This window comes from Camelus dromedarius, chromosome 8 (assembly GCF_036321535.1).
Source record: "Camelus dromedarius isolate mCamDro1 chromosome 8, mCamDro1.pat, whole genome shotgun sequence".
In the NCBI taxonomy this organism is placed as follows: domain Eukaryota; kingdom Metazoa; phylum Chordata; class Mammalia; order Artiodactyla; family Camelidae; genus Camelus; species Camelus dromedarius.
In genome coordinates this window covers 31,436,290-31,463,708 of record NC_087443.1, presented here as the reverse complement: position 1 = coordinate 31,463,708, position 27,419 = coordinate 31,436,290, and the positions used below count along the sequence as shown (strand labels likewise).

Genomic DNA, 27,419 nt, shown 5'->3' with positions numbered 1-27,419 from the left:
CTTAAATCAGATTGGCTTCCCCTGATATTTAACATATCTGATTCACCTCCCTCTAGTTTTAGTCAGCATATGCTCTGAGAATAAAAATAATTTAATGAAAACCTAATAAGCAAAATAGAGTTAGAAAGTTTATATCTACAAAAAGAAGCATATTACATTCCAAAATCCAACAGTGGATGACTTTGGGTAATCAGTTATTTTGAATTATCCTGTACCATTGTTACTTTAATTTTTTTAATTAATTTTTTTCTTTCCCCATTTTTTAAATTGAAATATAGTTGATTTACAATGTTGTATTAGTTTCTGATGTACAGCATAGTGATTCAGTTATACATATATATATACACATATTCTTTTTCATATTCTTTTTTATTGCAGATTACTACAAGCCATTGAATATAGTTCCCTGTACTATACAGTAGGACCTTGTTGTTTATCTATTCTGTACATAGTAGCTTGTATCTGCTAATCCCAAACTCCCAATTTATCCCTCCTTCCCCCTTTCCTGCCCCACATCCCCCTGCACTGTAACCATAAGTTTGTTTTCTATGCCTGTGTGAGTCTCCTTGAATTTTGTAAATAAGTTGGTTTGTGTCGGGTTTTCTTTTTTTTTTTTAGATTTCACATATAAGTGATATCATACGCTATTTGTCTTTCTCTGATTGATTTACTTCACTTAGTATGATAATCTCTAGGTCCATCCATGTTGCTGCTACTGACATTATTTTATTCTTTTTCATGACTGAGTAGTATTCCTTTGTGTGTGTGTATGTGTGAATGTGTGTGTGTATATATATATATCTCTCACAACTTCTTTATCCAGACATCTGTTGATGGACATTTAGGTTGCTTCCATGTCTTGGCTATTATAAAAAGTGCTGCTATGAACATTGGGGTGCATGTATCTTTTCGAATTAGGATTTTCTCTAGATAAATGCCCAAGAGTGGGATTACTGGATCATATGGTATCTCTATTTTTAGTTTTTTAAGGAACCTCCGTACTGTTCTCCATGGTAGCTGCACCAAACTACATTCCTATTAATAATGCAAGAGGGTTCCTTTTTTTCCACACCCTCTCTAGCATTTGTTATCTGTAGACTTTTTGAGGATGGCCATTCTGACCAGTGTGAGGTGATACCTTATTCTCTAACACCGTATACAAAAATAAACTCAAAATGGATTAAAGACCTAAATGTAAGACCGGATACTATAAAACTCCTAGAGGAAAACATAGTCAGAACACTCTTTGACATAAATCACAGCAATATTTTTTTGGATCCATCTCCTAGAGTAATGGAAATAAAAACAAAAAATAAACAAATGAGATCTAATTAAACCTAAAAGCTTTTACACAACAAAGAAAACCATAAACAAAACAAAAAGACAACCTATAGAATGGGAGAATATATCTGCAAACAATGCAACTGACAAGGGATTAATTTAGAAAATATACAAGCAGCTCACACAGCACAATATCAAAAACACAAACAACCCAATCAAAAAATGAGCGGAAGATCAAAATAGACATTTCTCCAAAGAAGACATACAGATGGCCAACAGATACATGAAAAGTGCTCAACATCGGTAAATATTTGAGAAATGCATTGTTACTTTCTTTTAGCCCATGAATGTGGAGTTGACAAACTAGCATTGTCTACTTGCAGCAAACACCAAATCAAGAGCCAGAATTTGTCTTGGATTCTACTCTGTAATGTGTTACCCTGCAACAACTCTTTCTGCCACATTTTCTCTTGAAAAAAGAAAATTGTATTTTTAGAGGAATTGAAAATGCTGAGGCACTTAGATGAAAAGGGTTAATTTAATATCGTGTTACAATCGTTATCGTAGGTACTGGACTGTAAACTTGACGTCACAGAGTGTTCACCTCTATCATCTCTGCTGCACCCAACAGAGTGTGTCACCCAGATTAGATGTGCAGTGGGTATTTATCAGAGAACATACACAGAAGATGGTATACACTCATTTAACCTCAGGAAAATGAAAATGTGTACATAAATACAAGACATAACAGAAGCAGTGCTACATGTTGATATCCTCTTCAGTTCAGGGAAAAATGTACCAGTAGCAATACAAGCCAAGATGGCTTATTTTGAAACAATATTATTTGCTTTTTCAACTGCACTGCAACAGCAATTAGCAATGAACCAGAAAGTGGTCTGTAAGCATGTGGAGCAAGTATCCAGTTTTATAGGCTTTTATATCTGATCCCCACTTTTTTACTGGCCTGGTAGATGGAAACTGTTAGGTTATCCATAATAAAGAAATACAGTCAGGGAAAAAAGTTCCTTTAGAACTCAAAATGGAAACGATAATACATGGGTGAGCCCTGACCTTTAGCAGAAATGGTTCATCAATACTAAACCGTGGCCTCAGAATGGAGAATCCGTAACAGTTCTTTCCCCCAGCTAACCCTGAGGTGAACCTAGGAAGTTCACTTTAAGCAATAGACCTGAGATTAAAACCCCAAAGCCCTATCAAACTACAATGTAGCATTAAATTTGAGGAAAGAGGAATTAAAATATTCTCGAAGGACATGACTTTTTCCCAGTAGATCCAGTTATTCTCTAAGAAACAGATCTTTGATGTACAAACTGGGACCTGCTCACCTTTGGAGCTTCTTCAGGGCTGAATGCCTATTAGGTGTCTGATAAATACTATGAAATCTATTTAAAGGAAAGCCTTCTCAAATCAATAATAAGGTATAGGAATGTAGAATTCCTGTAATATTATTACAAGTGAAAATACAGCCTTACAAAGATACCTTTATTTCAAAAGATATCTTTGAAACAAATGTTTTCACTGTTGCTAACACTTCAATACATTGCCTTAACAGGAGGTCCTTGAGCCCAGTTTGTGGGTACAGCCAATGAGAGACGGGACAGACAGTGTTAATGAGCAGGGCTATGTCTGAGGATGCCTTCACAGAGAGGGAATTTCATTTTTCCTTCATTCTCAAAAATCTTGAGTGCAACTTAGTCTCCTCCACCCAGATTGCCTCTCCTTGGACTGACATGTTGGACTGGATTGTTTTTCCACCTCTGTTTAAACAATCAAGTCTTACGTACTATCCTGTCCCACTTCCAGCTGTGTTTCAGATGACTCAGTAAAGCAGTACACATCACGAGATCACCTAGCAAAGCACTTCCAGGTCCCCGTCTTCAAGTTTGTGGGCAAAGACCACAAGGTGAGCTGAACACCTTTACCTTGGAATCCCTCCCCTCCCCAGCCCCCCATCAACCTGAGCCTTCCTTCTTGGTGTCGCAATTTGTTGACATTCTACGAGCCCACAGTTAAGATCTGCATCACCTCTATGAGAAATACTATAAAACTGGCCATCTGGAAGCTTAACACCTTCATGAATGTCGCAGTTATCTGCCCCCCTGCCAAAAAAAAAAAAAACTATATTTGTTCAAAGAAAGTGATTATATGTAAAATATATGATTTTATTTATTATAATGTAAAATCCTTGTGAGCAGATGAGGTTGAAAAAACCTGTGTAGTGGTCATGTGGCAAAGGATATGGGAAGAGAATTCACAGAAAAGACAAACAGTGAAATGTTCAGTGAAAATAGTCTAAGATGCCAATTAAAACAATTATAAGACTATTTTATATGTATCAGATGTGCAAAACTATGAATCCCAACACTTGCAAGGCTCTAAAGAGAAGTAGATAGTGGCAGATAAATTGGTACACTTTCTGGAATGTTGTCTAACAATACGTAACAACCATAAAATCATTATAGTCTTTTATCTAAAAACTCCAATTCTGACAGCTTCTCAAAAACAAACAAAAGAAAAACAAGCTTTGTTGACCGTGTTTATGGAGCACTGTTATGAGAGAGGTGCAAACAGTATAGCAATTAATGAAGTATTAAGGAGTTCATATAGAATGAAATATAGAAAAAGGAGAGATGAAAAAACTATTGTCATGAAAGTTGAATATGATACATTTTTTAATAGATATACATGGATAGAGGCTATAAGAGGCTACATGTAGTATGTTACAGTGGAAGTTTTTTTGCCTTAGTAGCCTTGTTGAACCACTTAACAAAAGGAAGCATAAGAAACCAACAATCTTTTCCACACTTTCATGTCCTGTCCAGCTACATCACTGTTCCAGAACAGCTGCTAACCATGATGGCTAACTGTGATCTCCATCCTCAACTAGGCAAAAGAACTTGTTATTTTCCACAGAAGTGCATGGGAGCCCACATCATGCCCAAACCTTGCTGTGCAGAACAAAGATATTAACATTACTAGATGTTGTCTTCACAAAGGTCTCTCCTGCCCCCATGCAAAGGCAGTGCTTATGGATGAAGGGTTTTAAATCACCCCTGTGATTCAGTGTGTTTGCCACATTACTAAATGCGTGAATTGGGGCAAGTTCCTTAACCTCCCTAAGTCTCACTTTTCTCATCTGTGGAATGAAGATGGTAACATCTACCTCAAAGGATGGTTGTCTAGATGAAATGAGATAATGCTTGTGAAGTGTTGGGTACAATGTCTGGCTTCTCGGAAACGCCCCACATGTGGCAGCTGTTAGCACCGTTTTTGCCCGTTATCATTATGCTCTTTCCAGGAAGTGTTCCTGCACTGCCGGGTCCTTGTCTGCGGGATGCTGGACGAGCGTTCCCGCTGTGCCCAGGGATGCCACCGGCGAGTGCGTCGTGAGGCAGTAGGAGAGGATGCCGCAGGTTCACAGAGCCAAATACTGACAGGTGGCCCCATCAGCATCGACTGGGAGGACTAGGACCACCCAACACCGGAGTCCTGCTTCAGGCTGCCCACCTCTTTGGATTTCTCTCCACGCCCTCTGAGAACATTGGTTGACACCCTAAAACATTGTGCTGCTTTAAACCTCATACTGTGGGTTTAGACAAACTCCCAGAACCAACTCTGACTCCGGCCCACTGGGATGGGAAAGGTCACTGCTGACTGACCTGTCCTGGGTGGGGCTTTCATCCTCAAAAGCTGTGCTGTGCACCCAGAAAGCAGCTCGCCCATATCCCCCCGATTTCTTCCCTGCAATAAAACACCTAGTATAGGATGCACTAAAATCAGAACTTGGGTATAATATTTCAAACTAGGAACTTAAAAAAATTAAACAGTTGCTTGAAATTATGACTTAAATACCCTCCAACTCCTTAAATATGTAAACAATCGTTATACCCTGAAATTTCCATTCAAATACAGAATAGTCATAGGGGATTTGGAAGTTTATCAATATAAGTGTGTACTATTTGGTTTTTCTCTTGCACAGTATTTTCTTCTGGTGTTTTTATATTAAGTGAACTATTTTCAATTAATAAATGTTATTAAATTTATTAACATGCATTTAAGTGCTTCAATGGCTGAACTGTAGACAAAATGAAAATGTGGTACTACATGCCCTGCTGTTTGGCATTCTGTGCCCTCAGATTGATAAGACAATAGAAAAGGGTATAAAATTATACCATCCTCTATTTTGTAGGTGCTTAATAAATTTTATTGAAATAAATATCCTAAACCACAGAGATAAACATTATCCGCCGTTAACTCCAATTTCTTAATATGCCAATTTATTTTATGGCTTTACATAAGATCAGAAAACAGTTTCTCTTCTTTTTCTTTCTAGAAAGGGTGACAATGGACAATTCGTAATGGAACCAGTGAAATTAACAAAAGGAAGGTAAAGGAGAAAATAAATGATCTAGATCAGAGGTTGGCAGACTTTTTCTGTCAAGGGCCAAATGGTAAATAGCTTAGTCTTCCTGGGCTTAAACTATTTACCAGTCTCTGTCACAGCTGCGCAGCACTGGAGCCACAATAAACAAATGTGAGCCTGGCTGCATTCCTGTAAAACTTAAAAACAGGTGCTAGGCCTGATTTGGCCCACAGGCCTTCGTTTGTCAGTCCCTGACCTTAGTGGCCCACAAGGCCTCACAGTGCATCAGAATCATTGGGGGGTGTTTTAAAAAATACCCATACGTAGGTATCACCCCCCAAGATTCTTTGGGGTTTTTTAATGCTCCACAGGTGATTCTTATCCACAATCAGGGCTGAGAACCACCACGCAGGGAATGGCTATCTGTCTCTCATGCTCTGCAGATTTCAGGGACTTTTCCTCGCTGTTCTCAGTGGCAGTTTTTACCAAGCTCTTCTCAGGTCTTTACCTGACCCTGACACCACTTAGTAATCAGGAATGTCAACAGGACAAGTTCAATGAAGGGAAAAATGGAACTGCAGAGACCTAACTCCGTCTGGCCTTCACCTCCGTTGGCTCTAGTCAGGTAAGCCTCTGACTTTGCCCACCGGGTCTTATCTCTTCAGGACCAGAAGAAATAATTGTTATCATTGGTGGAACTTACCAGGCTGGGTTCTGTCCTCTTCTAAGTGAAATGTTAGCATATTGGTGATAATGGAATTCATTCATCTCTTTTCAAATTTTCTAAAAAGTACACTTTATTAAATGTGAGGTGCTTACTGGCAACTGAAACATGGATCAGAGGAAAGTCACTGCCTCCCAAATGGTTGGATTCTCCAAAATTTCACTTATGAATATAATTATCATTTCCAGGAATACCAGTATTTTAGTCTTTATTTTAGTCTTTAAACTAAGAATTGAATTTCCAGGCAAATATGTCTTGGTTGGGGTCACCAGTGTTAAAGCAAAGAGTAGCCTTCAAATCATTCCATGTCTTTTTTTCCAGTTCTCCTCAAAGGACGAGGCTTACTTTTCAGCTGTAGAATAATGTTTCCTTTCTCCTGCTTTGTGGTATCCAAAACTTTTGGAAGAAAGGATGAGCTACATCTTCCATCCTACCACCTCTGAGATGGCAGCTGTGGTGTCACTAGAAACCAGAAAGGCATCACCTCCTCCTCATAACTCTTCTTTCTCCTCCTCCACACAGATGCAGGCTGCCCGTTGGCTGTTCATAAACGGTCGGCACCCCAAGGTCCATACAGTGTTGAACACAGTATCAGCCAGAGAATCACAGGCTACTTGAAAAAAATGAGGAGAAATAGCAAGGTTAGTATACAGGACTACCCCCAAGTAGTGTGAGTAATGTTGAAGAGGCCACATATTTCCCAGGGTGACATGCTATCCAGAGAAAAGTAAAGGCAGTGATCCAAATACAGAATTATAAGGAAAAAAATCGATTTAAGAGAAGCTTTTTTCAGAGAAGCTTCCATCCAACCTTATAAAGCCGAACACACTTTGGGATGCCCTCTTCTTATGGGCAAAGCCATGATTAGCAAGTGACGTCTCCCATGTCACTATGCTTAGTCCATGGAAAATTGACCTTTTTTTTTCCAGAATACTCCCTCAGATAACACTGCTTTATTTCCTCTAGCTTTCCCTGGTCGAGTGAGATGAATAACCATTTATTCTTTGAAAAAGCATGTGTGCCTCTTGGATATGTTGGTCAGCCACTCTCTGAGGCATCAGGGATGCAGAGACCAAAGAGAGCCCAACTCAAGGACTCGCAGTTTGGATAAAGAGATGAACAGGATGGACAGGTAAACAGAGTTACACTACACCATAATGGAATAACCCCAAAGTCGTACAGGAGCCACAGAAAAGGTTTCTATCCCTTTGTGCTAAGGTTTATTATGGAAGACATTTCAGAATGCCTTCCACTGTAATTCCGATAGGGATTGTGTTGAATCTGTAGAATGCTTTGAATAATATGGACATTTAACAACATGAATTCTTCCAATCACGAGCACAGAATATCTTCCCACTTATTTATCATCTTCAGTTTCTTCCACCAACGTCTTTTTTTTTTTCTTAAATTGAAGTACAGTCAGTTACAATGTGTCAATTTCTGGTGTAGAGCACAATGTCCCAGTCATGTATATACATACATATATTCGTTTTCATATTTTTTCATTAAAGGTTATTTAAGATATTGAACATAGTTCCCTGTGCTATACAGAAGAAACTTGTTTTTTTTAATCTATTTTTATATATAGTAGCTAACATTTGCAAATCTCAAACTCTCAAATTTATGCCTTCTCACCCCCTTTCCCTGGCAGTAACCAAAAGATTGTTTACTATGTCTGCAAATCTGCTTCTGTTTTATGGATGAGTTCATTGGTGTTCTTTTTTTTAGAGTCCACATGTGAGTGATATCATATGGTATTGTTCTCTCTCTTTCTGGCTTACTTCACTTAGAATGACAATCTCTTGGTCCATCCATGTTGCTGCAAATGGCATTATTTTATTCTTTTTTATGGTGTAGTAGTATTCCATTGTATAAATATATCACAACTTCTTTATCCAGTCTTCTGCTGATGGGCATTTAGATTGCTTCCATGTATTGGCTATTGTAAATAGTGCTGCTATGAACATTTGGGTGCATGTATCTTTTCAAATTAGAGTTCCCTCCAGATATACGATGCCCAGGAGTGGTATTGCTGGATTATATGTTAAGTCTATTTTCAGTTTTTTGAAGAATCCCCATGCTGTTTTCCATAATGACTGCACCAAACTACATTCCCACCAGCAGTGTAGGAGGGTTCCCTTTTCTCCACATCCTCTCCAGCATTTATCATTCGTGGACTTTTGAAAGATGGCCATTCTGACCGGTGTGAGGTGACACCTCAATGTCTTTTAGGTTTCAGTATGTAGGTCTTTCACTGCCTTAGTTAAATTATTCCTAGGTATTTTATTCTTTTTGATGCAGTTGCAAATGAGATTGTTTTCTTAATTTTTCTTTCTGATAGTATATAGAAATGTAACAGATTTCTGTATATTGATTTTGTATTTTGTAAATTTACTGAATTTGTTTTTTGTTTTAACAGTTTTTTTGGTGGCGTCTTCAGGGTTTTCCATATATGATACCATGTCATCTGCAAATAGTGTACATTTTCCATTCTGATTTGGGTGCCCTTTTTTTTATAACGTCACAAGCATTTAAGAGTTTAATCAGCATGTAGTTTTTATCAGTATACAAAATGGTCTTAAATGGTCAGTGAGGTTGTTTCTGGAGTGACTATTATATCAGGAAAAGTAAACTTCACCAAAAATAGAATCTCAACTTTCAAATGGTCTTTTCAGAGTTTCTGATTTTCAACTCAGTAGAGAAGAACAGCATTTAATTACTGCATCCCTTGCATATGGGATGTATGATAGACTATACCAGGTCATCGACTAGAACTTCAATATACAAAATAACAAGGCCAGTCCCTTCTTATACCACCAAAGAGCAGCATACAGGGTAAGTACAAAACACAAAAGCATAATGATAGTTGCAAGCAATCGTGTTGTTTCAAACATTTTCTTCAGCTGCTTCATGGGTCCCATTACAAAGCATGTACTGGCTAAGGCAGCAATATTTCCAAGGGTATAAAACACTACAAAAAGCTTTATGCCACCAGGAAGCCACAGCAATCCAGTTTCAAGGATGGAGAAGAAGATGCCACTTACGAATTATATGGCAAACCACTTCAGCCCAGTGTTGAAGCTGAGGGACGAGGCAGCCAGGACCTGCACAGTCAGGCCCTGCTCCTCGTCACCCTGGCCATGCCGCAGCTTCTCCTTGGCCGTACTCCTGGGCTGCAGGGATGGCCACTCACTTGCCTGCCCCGCCTGCGTGGATGCTTTTTATTTCCTTTTATTAGTGAATTGCTCTGACTAGGACTTCTAATACTATGTTAAATAAAAGTGACAATATTGGGCATCCTTGTCTTGTTCCTGATCTTTTCACTGTACAGTATGATGTTAGCTGTGGGCTTGTCATATATGGCCTTTTTTATGTTGAAGTATGTTCCCTTTATACCCACTTTGTTGAGAGTTTTTATCATAAGTAGGTGTTGAATTTTGTCAAATGCTTTTTCTGTATCTATTGAAATGATGTGATTTTTATCCTTCATTTTGTTAATGTGGATCACATTAACACACTGAGTGATTTGTGGATGTTGAAGCATCCTTGCATTCCTGGAATAAATGCTGCTTGATCATGATGTATGATCTTTTTAATGAATTGTTGGATTCAGGCTGCTAATATTTTATGGAGGATTTTTGCACCTATGTTCATCGGGGATTTTGGTCTGTAATTTTCTTTTCTTGTGGTGTCCTTGTCTGGTTTTGGTATCAGGGTAATGCTGGCTTCATAAAATGTGTTCGGAAGTATTCCTTCCTCTCCTACTTTTTGAAAGGTTTTTAGAAGGGTTAGTATTAATTCTTCTTTAATGTTGAAGCCATTTAAGTGGCTGATAAATTCTCCTTTGAATGTTGAAGCCACTTTAAAAATAAAGCCATCTAATCCTGAATTTTTGTTTGAGAGGTTTTTGATTACTGATTCAATCTCCTTACTAGTAATAGTTTTGTTTAGATTTTCTATTTCCTCATGATTCATTCTTGGTAGATTGTATGTTTCTAGGCATTTATCCATTTCTTCTAGGTTGTCTAATTTGTTGATGTATAATTGTTCATAGCAGTCTCTTATGGTTCTTTGTATTTCTGTGGTATCAGTTCTGTTTCCTCTTTCCTTTCTGATTTCATTTATTTGCATCCTCTCTTTTTTTTCTTGGGAAGTCTAGCTAAAGCTTGTCTATTTTGTTTATCTTTTTAAAAAAACAGATCTTAGTTTCATTAATCTTTTCTATTGCCCTCTTAGTCTCTGTTTCATTCATTTCTGCTCTGATCTTTGTTATTTCCTTCCTTCTACTAACTTTGGGCTTCATTTGCTTTTCTTTTTCTAGTTCCTTGAGGTGTAAAGTTAGGTTGTTTATTTGAGGTCTTTCTTGTTTTTTGATGCTGACATTTATTGCTGTGAACTTCCTTCTTACAACTGCTTTTCCTGCATCTCATAAGTTTTGGTATGTTATATTTCCATTTTCACTTGTCTCGAGGTATTTTTTATTTCTCTTTTGATTTCTTCTTTGACACATTGGTTGTTCAGTAGCATATTATGTAATCGCCACATTGTTCTTACTACTTCTATTCAATATTGTACTGAAAGTTCTAGTCAGGGCAATTAGCAGGAAAAGAAATAAAAGGCATCCAAAGTGAAAAGGAAGATAATATTCTGATGACTATCTTGTGTACAGAAAAGCCTAAGGAATCTACTAAAATTTTGTTAGAACTAATAAATGAGTTCAGCAAATTTGCAGGATAAAAGATCAATATAAAAAATCAGTTGTATTTATATACATTATCAATGAATAATCTGAAAATAAAATTAAGAAAAAATTCCATTTACAGTAGCATCAAAAAGAATAAAATACTTAGGAATAAATTAAACAAAAGACTTGGCTCCGAAAACTATGAAACATTGTTGAAAGAAAGAAGACCCAAATAAGTGGAATAAGTGGAAAGACATTCATGCTCATTGATCAGAAAATTTTAAACTTAATTTTGTTGAGATGGCAATACTCCTAAAATTAATTTACAGAGTCAACAAAAGTCTTAGCAAAATTCCACATACCATTTCTTGAAGAAATTGACAAAATGAACCTAAAATTCATATGGAAATACAAGAGATCCAGAATATTTGAAAAGATCTTGAAAAAGAACAAAGTTGAAGGATATTCAAAATTTACCATAAAACTATAGTAATAAAAACAGTGTGTTACTAGCATAGTTCAATGGAATAGAATTGATAGTCTAGAAATAAACACTGCAATTATGGCCAACTGATTTTTGACAAGGGTGCAAAGATGATTTAACGTAGGAAAGAATAGTCTTTTTCAACAAATGGTGTATATCCACGTACCAAATGGACCCCTTTCTTATACCATACACAAAAATTAACTAAAAATGGATCATAGATCTAAACATATGAGCTAAGACAAAACTCTTAGAAGAATATATAGGAGTAAATTTTTGTGACCTTGGGTTAAGCAAAGCCTTTTTACATATAATTTCAAAAGTACAAGCAATAAAAGAAAAAAGTAGATAAAATGGACTTAGTCAAAATGTAGAACTTCTGGGCTACAAATTGTATCATCAAGAAAGTAAAAAATCAACCCACAAAATGAGAGAAAATGTTTACAAATCATATGTCTGATAAAGGATTTGCATCCAGAATACACAAAGACATCTTATGACTCAATAATAAAAAGACAAATACCCAATTTAAAAGGGGACAAAGGATTTGAATAAACATTTCTCCAGAGCAATTATTTAATGGCCAATAAGCACATAAAAGATGCTCAACATCATTAGCCATCAGGGAAATGCAAATCGAAACCACAATGAGATACCACTTCACACCCACTAGAGTCAATAATCAAACAGATAATGACAAGTCTCGACAAGGACGTGGAGAAATTGAAACCTTAATACACTGCTGGTGGGAATGTGAAATAGTGTAGCTGTTTTGGAAATCAGTTTGCCATAAAATTGCTATGTAACCTAGGAATTCCTCTTCTAGATTTATATTCAAGAGAAATGAAAACATATTGCCACAAAAACTTGTACATAAGTGTTCATACCAGAATTATTCATAATAGCCAAAAAGTGTAAACAACCCAAATGGTCATCAGTTAACAACTGGATAAAGAAAATATATGATATCCACACAATGGAATATTATTCAGCAATAAAAAGGAATGAAATACATATGCATGCTACAAATGGATAAACATTAATAAGTGCAATCCAGTCATAGAAGAACTCATGTCATATGATTCCATTTATATGAATTGTCCAGAATAGGCAAATCTATAGAAATAGAAAGCAGACTGATGGTTGCCTAGAGCTGCAGGGGAAGGATGTGGGATTGCTAGTGGCTATGGGGTTTCTTTTTGGAGTGATGAAAATGTTCTAAAATTGATTTTGGGGCTGACTGCAGAACTCTGAACGTATTTTTAAGTGTTTAAATGGTTGAATTGTATAGTATGTGAATTATATCTCGATAAAACTGTTTCAACAAGAACAACAGAATGAATGATCAGAGTATTTCAAGCAGAGGGATCTGAAGAGGCAGAAAGATACGGGCCATCAACCCACGTAGTTTGGAATGGCAGAAGTCACGAAAGAAATCAGAAATAAACAAGATGATGCTGGAGAGATGGGCTAGGGCTAAGTCCGAAAGGGCTATGAATGTCACCCTCAGGTTTTGGATTTAATCCTAAGGAAGAGGAACCTGTTGAAGAACTTACACGGAGAACAGAGATAACCAGATTTGTCTGGTATAAAAATATATCTGGTCTCTCTGGAGAGAATAGGTTGGATGGGGCCCGGAGACTGGGTTATTTTGGAGTAACCAGGCAAGTGTATATCAGAGAGACATTTAGGAGAAAGAATCAATAGGATATTTCTTAGAAGTAACTTGACCTGACCCCAGATTAGCAGCAGGCACTTTTTCACATTCTGTAGTACAGATAGAGTGACACTACTTTTATAGGGCCTAATTAATTATTCACATTTTCATGCCCTCACACATTCACTTTAGAATGACACTCTAGACATTGATCTGTGAACAAGATCCAAGGTTCTTTCTACTGCTGACTTTCTTGGTGGCATGAGGCCAGCTCTTAATATGCCTGAATTTCAAACTTCACCATCTAGAAATATATAATGCTAATACCTGGATGTAATGTCTGGGCTTCTGAAACTAAAAGATTACAATTTTTCCTAAGGTGAATTAGGAAAAAGAAATGACAGAATCAGTGCTAGAAATTAGGTAGCTAAGCAGTCATTTAAAAATAATTATCCTCAAGTATATAGAGACCTTTACACAAAAAAAGATGGGCTTTTCAAAATTCTTACCCTGAGAACAAAATAAGAAGAAGAAGAAAAAAAGGCTTAAACCCAACCACGTAGTCCTATATAGAATAACTCCTGTTATGGAAGATTATTTAACAGTGGAATGGATAACCAAAGCCAGTTGGGCAACTCTTGCTCTGGTCTTTGAGGATAGTTTTTTATGTCTCTGGGAAGGCTTTGCTAAGGCCCTGTCCATCAGGAGTGGCGCCAGCAGCTCCTGGCAAGGACAGGAGAGAACTTTAGTGAAGGAATGCCCAGAATCTTCCTTTCCCCTTGCTTTCATTGGTCACAGTGTTCTCTAAAGAAAGTTCAGTGAGTTCTGACGGTCCCTTTAAGTAAAGAGGCTCTGGCTACATTTCTGTGTGTAAACAGGCACCAAACTCTGTGCTCACAAGTAGATGCCCTTAAGATACCTACCTTCCACGTTGGAGACAAAGCCCAGACTCCTCTTAAGATCAGAGCAGATTGAGTGGAGACACCATCGGAATTTTGCATCACAGCGATACTTGTTGGCACCACAAGTGTCATAACAGACATCCAGCTGGTTGCAGCACTTGGTCATTGCTGGAATGCCCAAGTCCATCTGGGGAAAAGAGAAGGAAGAAAATGCCACGTTTAGACCAAGGGCCTTAGGCAACCTTGCCCACCTTGTTCTCAAATTCCTGTTAACAGATTCAGATCAATTCAGTAGCACAAAAGTGACTGGAAAGAATATATCAGGTTGACAGTGACAGGACACTAAGTTTCAGTCATGATCTAGTTACTAGATTAATAACCTTGCATGGCCTTTTTTTTCTTTCAGATTTTAGTGATTTTCACATTCACAGGCCACTACGGTGCTAAAAATAGAAATCAGAAAGTTAGTCAAGAGGGCAGAGCTTCAAGACTTCCAAATTCAATTCAAACCTATGCTATGTGAGATTTTGTTTGAGCAAAGGATTCCAAGGCTCAGAAGTATGAAAAATTAAGCCCTAGTTCACAAAGAGGTCACCAGCAATTATCAGGGAACCATCCCGTGCAGCACCTTTTTAAGGAGCAGAGAAGGGTACAGAATGTAGTTCCTGACCACAAGTGACAGTATCTAACACACACACACGTGCACACACACATTTATTAAGTGTCCTATAAACAATTATGTATGTGTCACAAACTAAGTTCATAGAATGCCACACATAGAGTTATCAAACAGGACTTTTTTGAGAGGATTATTAAAGATGATGGTAGACTTAGGATACAGCAAGTAAAGAAAGAAAATAATGAGCAAATCATATGTGAGCAAGTCAATTGGTTTAGTCTTCCAAGAGTCTTAGCAGGGTAATATATTGTATATGTATTTTATTATGTAAGTATTTACATATGTATATATATATTTTTAAGTTAGAAAGGCAAGTTGATAGATGACCTTGACTTCCAAAATAACAAGTTAATTTGACAAACTCTTCAGCAAGAAAGGAAAAAGATACAGCCAGTGATTAAAGAAGAGAAATCAATCTATGGTTTGTAAATAGATGTCAACAGGGTGAGTCTAGATGTGAATCTCTTGCAAGTTCTTCTGATAACATAGACTTGGACTTAGACGGAAGCTGGTGTCAGGGTATGGGTGGGGATTGATTACTGAGCTATCTAGACCCTTTCCTCTTGGGTCTCCTTAAGTGTTCTCTTATTTGAACTTTTACTCCAAGGCCACCTAAAGCAGAATGTGGACTTTTGCAGTTTAAAATGCCCTTTTAAGCAAAACCCCAAACAAAACATTATTATATTAAGAGATAATCTAACTCATTAGACCAGGCAAAGGCCTAGACTCAGTAGTTCTGGGTAAATTTTCATCATCTGATGCCAGAAGCAAGCCACTTTGCTTGTACTTCAGCCCGAAAACTAAAACTATATCACAATAGAGGCAACGGAATGAGATGAGTATAGTGGCTATCATTCAACTAAATTGGAAATTCTTGAAGTAGTTCTAAATACTATTTGTACCAGTAAACAAAATGGCATGACTCTCAAAATAAGAGTGCAGACCTATTCCATAGCTACTGAATTGATAACAAGTAAACAATTTTAGCCAAAAATACGTAGTTTCTCTAATATAAATACATATTTGAAAGTACTGTCTTCTGTGTCCATACACATCCTGATGATTGTGGACAAGGCTGGGTGTTCAGCTGTGCAGGTTGTCCAGTAAACAAGAGCGTCCCATCTATGGGGGCACCTTCCCACAAGACATCATAGATTTACACATTTATTAAGAAAAATGTCTAGCCAATGGCAGTCAAGTTTCCTTTTCTTGCAAAATCAGGATACTAAGCTTAGTTTCTGACAGATGGAAGAAAACTGTCTTGCAGAAAGGGAACTTTTTTCCAATTTGCACAAGCACACCACATGGGTGAGCAGCATTTTATTGAGAAGAATAAATTAAACATGATGCTGCTTGGGAAATTATTACAAAAATCTTTTGAATCAGCAGAAAAGTGAAGTTTAGCCTGATTAAGACACAAGCTAAAAGACAGATCTAAACTACAGTTCTCATTTAGATATGAAATCCTTCTACCTACATTTTATATGAAACCTCTTTTCTAAAGTGAAAAAGGTAAAAGGGCTTCCAAGGGGTCTTAAAAGAAAGTAATTATTATTCCTTGTTTTTAGAGGAGGCCAACAGTTTGAGACATGGTCAGTGACATATGATAAATGTCTAGCCAGCAGCTAGTTGTCTATGGTGGGGGTGTGAGCTGGCGGGTGGGTTTTTGCAGATTTCTATGCTGTTAACACTGCTGACATAGTCGATTTGACAGTTCCGACATGAAGTCTGCCTCTTGCAAAAGTCCTGACTATAGAATAACCGGCTCTCACTGGTCAGTTCCAGCTTTGCTCCAGCACATCACTGAACAGTCTCAGCAATTTAAATGTCACACTTGTCAGAACTACTTCAAATCAAGTTAGGTCTGACCCCCTCAGGCTCAGCTGATATTGGCAGTGGTGACTTCAAAGTTGACTATGCATTGGCTTATCTGAGGGAGAGCTGCCTCTGAGAAAAGGAAATCAGAGACTTTGAAAATTACCTCCCTTTCTCTGTAGCCAATTAAAAATACTAGTTGTATTGCTCAAATATTCCATAAGTGATGACTTCCACCATCAGTGATAACTCTTGGGTTATTCTTTGTTAACACCAATCAAGTAAGAAAATAATGGCAGTGTACATACACTTCCTGGTACCTTGAGACCCAGGAAATAGGAGCTGCAGCCGTTGGGTTCCTGAGGCTTGTAGCCAGGTCTGGGCATTGGTGCCTTTCCTAGCAGGAGACAGAGAGGAAAGAAGCAGGAAGAAATGTTTAGAAATTAAGCATTTGGAAACATTAATCAAATAAAAATGATCTAAAAGCATCTTCAATTTTTCCTTTAAAAGTCGTTGTTCCTTGCGGGGAGGGAATAGCCCAGTGGTAGAACACATGCTTAGCATGTATGAGGTCCTGGGTTCAATCCCCAGTACCTCCATTTAAAAAAATAATAATAAAATAAATAAATAAGCCTAATTACCTCCCCCCAAGTCATTGTTCCTTGCTAGCTATTCACATCCAAATTAGATGGTGGTGGTGATGATGATGTCATCAAAGAGTAATAACCTTCAGACCAGGTTGGTGTTTTTCTCCTCATCTTGAAGAATTTTATGGGCATTTATTTACTGACAGTTCTAACATTTCTTAAGTGCATGACCTTGAAGATCCATGGCAAAACCAGACGAAACCCAAGGTTTCTTCCTCCTCCATCCACTGTAAGACCACATACTGTGCACAGAAAAAGAACACCAGCTGATCATATACTTAAGGAGTCAGAATTTAAATGGCACCACAAGCTTTTTCCAGAATAACTGGAAGGAAATTTTGCAAGATTCCACAAATGTAGACAAAGCATTATTTACCAAAGGGCAAAGAAAACACCCCTCTGCAATATTTTAAGCATTTGTGTTATAGAACTAAGCCAAAACTATCTGAAAAGCTTTGGATTTCTTGGTTTCTCCTACATGGCTTTGAGTTATTTTATAATCTTACCACTAAGTACAGAGAAGCTTTGTCAGTGTATCAAGGGTAGTCGTTGTACGTAAAGATAACCTTGACCTGAGATGATCTCAGGACAGCCTTCCTTAGTGAGGATTTTTTATCCCATTATCCAGATAAGGAAAACGGGGCTCAAAGGTTTCATGACGTGCCTGACTCATATAGAAAGGAGGGGAATTCAGATATAAATCCAGATTTCTTCGTCTCCGATGCCTGTGTTCTTTCCCCATGTTCCTCTGCCTCTTGTAAGAGATGCAAGACATAGAAAAAGACTGATGAGATAAGCTAAGAATGAATCCTCTGAGTGAAACACATGGCATTTCTTCTTTCTTTTCTTTAATCTCCTCCTACCAAGTATGTTATTTTTAATTATTTTATATTATGAAATATTTCAAAACTGATGTCAGAAAAACACCCATGTGCCCACTACACAAACATAATAACGTTGCCAAACTTGCTGTCAATATTTTTTCTGTTTAATTAAATGTTACAAGTACAGTTGAAGCCCCTTTGCATCCCATCTTTCTCTTTTAATTTTTAGATACTAAGTCTATGCTTTAAAGCCCCCGCTCCTTGTTATTCCTAAACTTGTCTTGATTATTCTTATGTCTGTTACTCTTGCATGTGTATTTTAGAATCAATTTAGTACATTCTACAAGGGATATCACTAGGATTTTTATTGAAAATACGTTGAATTTATAGATTCATTTGGAGACAACTGAATTTCTTAGACTGAATTCCCAAACATGAGCATAGTATAGCTTTCCATTTATTTAGGTCTTCCTTTATGTCCTTCAATAGAGTGTTATAATTTTCTCTGTATATAATATCTCATACATACTGTATTATTCACATGCTTAAACAAGATAGGATATCTCATCAAGATCCAGAATTAAGGCTCGTAAGGTTAGAATGATAAATTTGCCCTTTTCTAGAACCCAGGCTGCTTCTGGCTTTCTGCTCTACCAGTGCTAGAATAGTAGCCCTGGCTCTCATGGTCTAAGATGGAGTTTCAGCCAATACATCCATATTACAAGCAGCAGGATGGAAGAAGGAGGTAGCACGATCAGAGCTCCTCTCTTTAATAAATACACTTCAGAATGTTACAGACATCACTCCCTCTCACTTCCCTTGGCCAGACCTTAATAAACAACACCACCAATGGCAAAGATGGGCTTGGGAATGAAGCTTTTCTTCAATGGAGGCAGCCATGAGCCCAGCTTGAAGTTGGGAGGAGGGTTTATTAATGTAGAAAGTGGAAGGATACTAGGAGACAATACGCAGTCTCCACCATAGTCTGTTTGGGCTGTGATACAACATGTGTATAAGATGGTAGTTCAAGATGGCCCCCAGGGTTGCCCATCTCCGGGTTTTAATACCCAAGTGTATTGTCCCAGGGTTGGTCTATGTGGCCAACAGAATAAGGCAGAATTGGAGGTATGCTGCTTCCAAGATTGTTATAAAAGACTAGAACTTGTGTCATGGAAAAGCCCATGTCATAAGGAGCTAAAGACTCCTGCTAACAGCCACATGAGTTTGGAAGGAGATCTCCAGCTTCAGACAAATCTTCAGAGACTGTGGTATCAACAGGCAGCATAACTACAACCTTATGAGAAACTTAGAGCTGGAAGTCCCCAGCAGAGCTGCTCAAGGGTTCCTGCCCCTCAGACACTGTGTGATACAATACATGTTTGTTATTGTCAGCTGATAAGTGTGAGGGGTCACTTGTTACTCAACAATACATAATGATTGCAGTTGCCGTGATGATTTGGATCTCTTTTTCATACATTTTTTTTTCTATGACAGCTTCATTGAGATATTCACATATTATACAGTAACTTATTTAATGTGTGTTATTCAGTGTGCTATATAGCATATTCATAGAGTTGTGAGACCACCACACAATCTAATCATAGAACAATTTTATCATCCCAAAAAGAAACCCCAGACCCATTAGCAGTCACTCTCCATCTTTCAGGGTTCATCTACGTTGTAGCAGGTATCAGTACTTCATTCCTTTTTATGGCTGAATAACATTCCATTCTCTGGATTCACCACAGTTTGTTTATTCATCCACGGTAGTTGGACATTGTAGTTGTTTCCATCTTTTGGCTATTGTGAAGAGTGCTTCTATGAACAACTGTGTACAAGTATTTGAATATTTTCAGTTCTTTGGAGCGTATATACATAAGGAGTGGAATTACTGGGTCATATAGTAATTCTGTTTAACTTTTGGAGGAACTATCAGCCTGCTTTCTTGAGCAGCTGAATTATTTTGCATTACCACCAGCAATGCACAGGATTCCAATTTCTTCAATGCTCACAGTTTCACCACAATGTATCTAGATGTGGTCTGTATATTCATATCCCACCTGGAACAATCTGAAGACTTGGGTGTCTTTTACCTCTGGAGAATTCACAGCCCTTGCCTAATTTTTTAATATTCCTCATTCTCTGTAATTTCTCCTTCTGGGACTCTTGTTACTGAATGTTGAATCTTTTAAATCCTGTCCTTCATAGATCTTAATCTCTTTTATATTTTCTCTTTTTCTCTCTTTGTACTGAATTTTTACTAGCTTCATCAAAGCTGTTTTTCAATTTACTAGCTATCTCTAGGTTGACTGACTGCTAGGTTATCTGCTATGTAACTCGTCCATTGAGTTTTTTCTTTTGATGACTATAATTTTCATTTCTTGGATTTCTATTTAAATCGTGTTTTTAATCTGTGTATTCATTTTCATTGAGTTCTGGGTTTGTTTGTTTGTTTTTAATGTTTTCTATTCCTTCCTTTCTTTAATACCTTCAAATGCTGTTGTTGTATTATTTTATTATCTCTAGTCCTTGGGATGCCCTTTCATTTTTTTAACGTCTACTGGCTCTCCCTCAGGGTGGATTATTTTCCACATGATATGTAATTGTTTGTAGAAGGGCTTGTTTATTTCCTGTGCCCTGGGTCACATACTATAGAATAGTCCCTAACTGCTTTTGCTGAGGCTCTAGGAGTCCCAAGATAACTGAGACACGGGTATTTCTGTTAATTTCTGAGCTTGGGTTCCTCACACCAAGCTGGCTGTATAGATTCAGATTCTTCATCTGTGCATAGAATATGCTTCAGGTAGTGATATTTTTAGTGGGTGTTCTTTATTCTTCCCCCAAGCTCCAGCTCTAGCCCTAGCGGGAGAGAAAGCATCCTTGCTACGTCTTGAAATACTGGATTTTCTATTCCCGTTTAGATGGCTCCTCAGGCTCTAAGCTTCATGCAGACTGTTCTGTTCCAACTTCCCAATTTTTACAGGTAAAAGTTAAGTCTCCTCTCTGTGTGTGAGCATTAAAACCCATTCTTCAGCCCCTGAAGTCTATATATGTTCTAGACCAAGGCCCCCAACTTCTGCTACCACTTTGGCTCTGTGCTTCCTCTTCACTTCTGGAACTTGAAGGTTTCCCTTTACTTCATTCTGGCTTGAGTGTGTGGTTTTTGTTTTACATTTTACTTCCACTCAACCTTTCTTTTCTTTTCTCTTTTAAAATATTTTAGTCTCTTATGTGTGTGGGGGGGTGTAATTAGGTTCATTAATTTAATTATTTATATAATAATGTAGGTACTGGGGATTGAACCCAGGACCTCAGGCATGCCAAGCACGCGCTTTACCACTTGAGCTATACCCACCCTCCCACTCAGCCTTTCTTGTTATTTGTAATGGAGAAGTACTGTACTTGACAGAGTCTGCCAGCCCACCAGTAATCCCTGCATTACTTTTCAAGAGTCTTGGAAATATAACTTAGCATTGCTACTCTACCAACCTGTTGTGTGTGTGTAGACCTGGGAGTGGGGGAATAAGTAAAGTGTGTTATGTAATATTAGTAATCAAATTGCACATAGGAAAATAATCACACTTTGCCATACAATTAAATGTGTATGGTCTCTTGGAGGTGAGATTATGGTGATTTTATTTACTTTTTTTTTTGATTTTTCTTTTACAAGTGTTCTATCCATATTAGCTTTATAGAAATCAGGGGGAAATTTTTCAATGAAGAAACGAATGTCTAAATTTGATGGTGAAGCTTAACTCTTTAAGAACTCTCCTGATAAAGCACTTTTGCTGCAGACTGACTGCAGTTTCCTGAGTCAGCCTCTGCCTTTCTTGCACTTGATAACTCACAGAAGATAAAACTGATATCCCAGCTTGAAAAATAACGGAACACCAGCTACAGACACATTCTACCTGGCCAGCTATAGATACGGGCTATTTTAATAGTATTTAATATTTTAGGATAGCTGCGGAAATTCTTTTTAGCAATGAAGCTTGAAGTAAAAGTTCTAAGGAAAAAAGTGATGGTTTGAGTCTAGGCAGAAATCATGTATTATATCCTCACATTACAGTTTGAGTCGTTTTGAGTTATGTTGAGTCTTTTCAGTCTGATGTTTCGAGTCTCGGCATCAATAATGTCCGATGTCCACAAATTAATTTTATTTTTTGGTTTTGGCTGTCTATACGAGCTGGTTCAGGGCTTGGCAAACACTGGCCCAAGTCCAGCCCATCTGTCTGTTCTTGGATAACCTGCTGGAGAAAAATGTTTTTTATGCTTTTAAATGGTTGGGGAGTGGGGGGAAGTCAAGGCAAGAATAATATTTTGTACATGTGAAAATTATATGAAATTAAAATTTTAGTGCTCATAAGAAATAAGAAAGGCTTTTATTTTTAGCACAGCAATGCTCATTCATTATGTATTAGCTGTGATTGCTTTCACGGAAAAAAAGAGCCAAAGAATGTTGTTACCATCTTGATGTGAGGACGGTTTTTCAAGCAGGACCAAAAAATTCAGAAGCCATAGAATAGGTTTCTATGAATAGCAATAGAGTGGAATAGCCTTCATAGAAAAGAACTGACAGATTTGCTCTTATGAAAATTTAAACCTTCTGAATAAAGTGAAACATCATAAAACACTTAAAGGCAAATAAGGGAGATTTAGGAGGAAAGTTAGACGTGAAACCCGAGTTCTACCTGCAGGCATGTCCACTGCCCCCGAGCCCAGCCTTTTTTCTTTCTGTTTTGTCACCAGAAAAGAACAGTAAAAATCATCTGAGACTTCATTACTGAGGCCAAGGGTGAAGTCTTCGGGAGGGTGTGTCCCTTCTCCCCTCCCACCGACGCCCGCAGAGGACACTGTGCTCCTCGAGAGGTTGACCCAGGGGTCAGAGTGCTGTATTTGAGGTGTATATCCTGCTTACTGGCAGAAACACTCAAATACAGCCTGAGGGACACACCAAGGGAAAAAAACAGAACTGTGACAATTTAACTGACGCAATAAACTCTATTTCAGTTGCTAAAACAGATTAAATTACTGCATGAGGTTAAGGTGACTGAATTGTCCTGGTTTGCCTGGGACTGTCCCTCTTACAGTATTAAAAGTCCCTCCGTCCCAGGAACCTCCTCCCCTTCCCTCCGTCCCAGGCAAACCCAGACATCTCATCACCCTTCTCGAGAACAATCTTTGGCTCTAACCCAGCAGCTGTTTTCTTTTTGGGGCTATGGATCTCCTAGGACTCTGATGAAGGCTGTAAATTCTTTCCCTGGAAAAATACGCAAACTCACAGGTTCATAAAATTTTGCTCTAAGATTTCAGAAGATAAAAAGTTCTCTTGAAAATAAGAAGACTTATATTTTAGGATACCTTTTTTCCTAGAACTAAACCCAAGAAGAAATTTGTCATGAGGTCTTTTTATCAAAGTGTGACAGTGTGGCTGGTATCTTAAATCATGATTTACAAGACAGAAACTCTGCTCCGGAGACCTTCATGAAGGCACAGAACACCTAAATCGTCATTTGATGACTTCTTCCAGAAGCTGAGAGGGTGTTGTCCAGCCACTGGGATTTCTGTGTTTGTAAATTTTATATTGAAAGAGAATCTGAAGAATCTGAATGCATATTAACCTGTTTACCAGACTGTCTTTCTCATAACATTTATAAAATCTGTTTGGTATCTGCCATGCTCCATAATTCTTTATATATATTATCTTTAATTCTTACAACAACCTTGCTAGGTCGGTGTTATTAACATTAGTTATAAACATGAGGAAACAAAGATTGAGAGACTTAGGTAACTGGCCCAAGGTCATCGGCAATGGGACACCCCAGCAAACCCTAGTTCAAACCCCTGATTTTTCCATTACTAGTATTTCTCAAAGTCTGGTTCAAGGACCACATATGCAGTTCCTACTGAAGACCTACTGCATCAGAATCCCTGAGCTGGGAGAGGAAATCTTGTTTACATTAGTACAGACCCCTTATACCTGTTGTACCACGTATGCTATTAACCCAGCATCTTGTTATATTTACAGCTGGATCCTTTGGCAAGTCCAGATTTATGTGTGTTGACATGAAAATGAATTGTCGATACAAGAAGTGTGGGAAGCAATGCTGACAGTATTGTAGACTACCAGGACACAAACACATCTTTGTCTCCAAGAATGAGCCCTTAAATCGTGCTCCACACCTTGGCTGCACTTTGCAATCACCTGGGAAATGCTAACATTCCTGGCGCCTGAATTCAACCCACGGAGATTCTCATTTAATTGATTTGGGCGTCAGGAGTTTTTGAAGACCCCTAGGTGATTCTAAGTGCAGGGCGAGGTAGGAACCACTGTTTGGAGTAGAGGTAAGTACCTACCAAATGGAAATTTTTTTTCTTGTACACTAATGTTGCTAAATTGTTCCTTCTGGCAAAAAAAAAAAAAATGCAGTTTTTAAAGCAGTTTTCTCCTTCAAGTATGGTCCTAGGACCAGCAGAATCAGGATCACCTGGGAACCCTTAGAAATGCAAATTTTCTGGCCCCACCCAAGACCTGCCAGGGCGAGGGGGCGGGGCCCAGCGGTCTTTAAATAAGCCCTTCAGGGCCCTCGCAGCACCCAGCCCCAGCGAGTTGGAGAGCTACTGCCTTAGAGAGAGAAGAGGAGCACTGTGTCCAAGGAGTGTTATCGCAAAGTAAACTGAAAGAGAACCGAGACCCAGTTACTTATTAGGTGTTCTCTCTTCAAAACCCCGCTTGATTCACAGTCAACTTGAGAAGACACCCTGTGCAAACAGCCTCCAGGTTCTCAGCTCCGCTCAGTTCCAAAGGTAACAAGGCCTAACCCCCTGTTTCCTACGTGTTTTTCAGGCCCCTCCTTGGACTGGTTCTGTTTTGCAGAGTGTGTGGAGCTATTTGCATCCCTGCAGTCTCTCTGTTGACTATTCCCGTCCCCCACCCGTGGCTGTTGCATCGACCCGCCCAGGTGGAGGCTTGCAACCAAAATTTGATGAAATCGTTCAGTGCTCTGGCTAGAGAAGGAGGTTTGATTCTTGTTCCCCTTAAGAAAAAAAGTCTTGCTGTTATCTGTTTGCTAAACCATAGACCCAAGTCTTGTGTTGCCTCTAGGGAGGAAAACAGCACCTGTGTTGATCAAAGAGCTGAAGTGAGTTAACTCTTTACTGCCCCATCCATGCAAACTAGGTGAGCACAGTCCCCGAGACTAGGCATCTCTGCATCTGTCCAACACACTTTGCACAAAGACATGGCTAGCAATCCGGGTGGGTCCTAGCACAGATTGACCCTATAATCTTCAGCTTTTTTCGCCATATCCCTCTGTGGTTAAAATTTCGATGCTGCAAAACTTTTGGTTCTGAAGCAATGGTTAACCATTGTCTCCTCACTGTCTTTTATAAAGGGGCTGACTTCCCCTGCTCAAAGGTAAAAAGGGAGTGAGAGACTGGCTGAATCTAGCAAGTATGTAGCTCTTTTGAGTCTCTCTCCAAGCTGAGTTTTATCTGTTGAGTGTCTGGAGGAAATATTTCTCAAGTGTTTTTCTGCTAGGCTAAACTGACTCACCGTTTTCATCTCTAATCCTGTTATGAAACATTTGATAAACTAAATAATGATACTAATGCTATAGGAGACTGTGTTTGCTTTGGAAAACATTTCCAACTGTGTTTGAAGTCACTGCCCCTTGCCTCCCAGCTGCAAGGTCCAGGGCTCGGCTTCTGCTCCCACTACTCTGACGTCCTGCGCAGAGTGAAGGAAGAGTGGGCCCCAGGGTCCGTTCTTTTGCAGCCAGGCGGGCACCCTGGCTCCCAGGTACCCTCTTACAGCTCAGGCACCGAGGTGCTCCTGCCCACCAAACGGTGCTACATCCAACTCCAACACCCTCCGACACCACGCAGAGGCGGCTGCAGACGCCCAGCCTACCCCTCAAGGCCAGCTGTTGCTGATTGAGGCCCCGCAGGCACTCTCTGGGAAGTCAGGCAAATTGATCAGAGCTGGAAGGAAGGTGTGAACAGCATTAGGGAAAAAGGAGAATCCACTCTGAGCTAGGCACTGAGGGACGGAGGAAGCTCAGAATTTCCACTGAACGTTCAGCTTCAGTGTTCAGCCCTGGGATCACCTCACAAAGACATCTCAAATTCTTTCTCCCCACCCTGGCCACCTGTATCCTCAGTACCTGTCTCACAGCAAACCCATTAAAATGGCCCCAGGGGACAAGTCCTCCAAAGCTCTTTGGAGGAGCTTTGCCAGGTAAAATACAGGAAGTTCAGTGACATTTACATTTCAGATAAGCAACCAGTAATTTATCACCGTGTGTCCCGAATATCTCAAATATTTTTAACATAGGGTTGGTCGTTGATTTGAAATTCAGATTTCACTGGGCATCCTATATTTTTATTTGGTGAATCTGGCACCCCTCTCTGTGGCAGATAACAAGAAAAAGTACGTGACCGATTGTGGCCCTGCTCCAGCTGATCACAGGTCCACCAGTGATAGTTTTACAGGCAGAGAAACCATGTACTCACCATATCGGCATCTGTACTGACAGACTCCATTTTTCCCTCCCAGCAGTTCCAGAAAGGAATCGAAGTAGCTGTTGACAGATTCAAAGCTGCCCCGGATGTGCCGAAGGCCCCAGTCTGAATAGGACTCCTCTGCGTCAGGGCTGCTGTCACTCTGCGCCAGGCCACCCCCCAGGCTGAGCCACAAAATCAAGAAGCTGATGGCCCGCGTCATCCTGGAACCAGGTAGGCACTGAGGTCTCTCCTCAAACGCCAGCCAGTGTCCCGGGAAGTCTGGGTACACAGCCCACTGGGCCAGATGCCAAGCAGGACTGGGGAAGAGATATCTGGAACATTCAATCTGTGTGCTCCCCAGAGGTGGACTTTAAACATAGCTCTGGAGGTTGGGATGAGATCAGGGCAATTAGAAAGGGCAAAGGTTAGGCAATAGGAGGGCCTGTCGTCGGATGGCCAGTGAGAGAGAAGACTGCAGAGTGGATTCCACAGCCTTGGAGGAAGAAGATGTTAGCCAGCTTCTAGGAGGCTTGGGCTGTGGAACAATTAGAATTCTACCCCCAACCAGCGGGTTAACCTATGGATTAGTTACAAGTTTGTTCCTCCAGGACCAGCCTCGACACAAAGGACCTAGCCTCACTCCTAAACCAGTCCTACACCTGGTCTCTGGAAGATTCAGGCAGATACATAAAGGGCTCAGGAAAACCCCAGTGATGGAGGGTCAGCAGTGATACCTGTACCAATGGTCTGGGTATTACTGAGTGTGCTCAGTGTATTCCAAGTGTGTGTGAAGGTGGTGTTCAGATTTGGGACCCCAGCTTCTGCCTTGGGTC

General features: G+C 39.2%; 2 protein-coding genes, 1 long non-coding RNA gene and 1 pseudogene across 6 annotated transcripts in view; 2 read left to right on the top strand and 2 right to left on the bottom strand.

The window, feature by feature from the left end:
* The window catches only part of OIT3 (oncoprotein induced transcript 3), a 29,104-nt gene extending 23,749 nt beyond the window's left edge, over positions 1-5,355 (top strand). For all 3 annotated transcript variants that reach the window (XM_064488072.1, XM_010984175.3, XM_064488071.1), the window contains 2 exons: positions 3,106-3,205; positions 4,601-5,355. In XM_064488072.1, the coding sequence (XP_064344142.1) occupies positions 3,106-3,205; positions 4,601-4,771 (271 nt within the window). In that variant the 3' untranslated portion in view covers positions 4,772-5,355. The remainder of the gene's footprint in view (positions 1-3,105; positions 3,206-4,600) is intronic.
* A 1,088-nt stretch (positions 5,356-6,443) lies between these two features.
* PLA2G12B (phospholipase A2 group XIIB) lies at positions 6,444-26,806 on the bottom strand. Of its 2 annotated transcripts, none has more exons than XM_010984173.3 (4): positions 26,596-26,806; positions 16,919-17,007; positions 14,138-14,303; positions 6,444-7,002 (listed from the first exon to the last, which is right to left on the bottom strand). In XM_010984173.3, exons 1-4 carry the CDS (start codon positions 26,804-26,806, stop codon positions 6,881-6,883), a joined length of 588 nt encoding a protein of 195 aa, XP_010982475.1. In that variant the 3' UTR covers positions 6,444-6,880. The 2 variants fall into 2 exon arrangements, with proteins under 2 accessions (XP_010982475.1, XP_010982476.1); XM_010984174.3 differs by having other exon boundaries at positions 6,444-6,999.
* On the bottom strand, positions 9,077-10,364 carry LOC105092490 (vesicle transport protein SFT2A-like; annotated as a pseudogene).
* Positions 24,103-27,419, top strand: part of LOC135321819 (uncharacterized) — a 64,000-nt gene continuing 60,683 nt past the window's right edge. The window contains exons 1-2 of the long non-coding RNA XR_010381923.1: positions 24,103-25,101; positions 26,639-26,817. This is a non-coding gene — a long non-coding RNA (uncharacterized LOC135321819). The remainder of the gene's footprint in view (positions 25,102-26,638; positions 26,818-27,419) is intronic.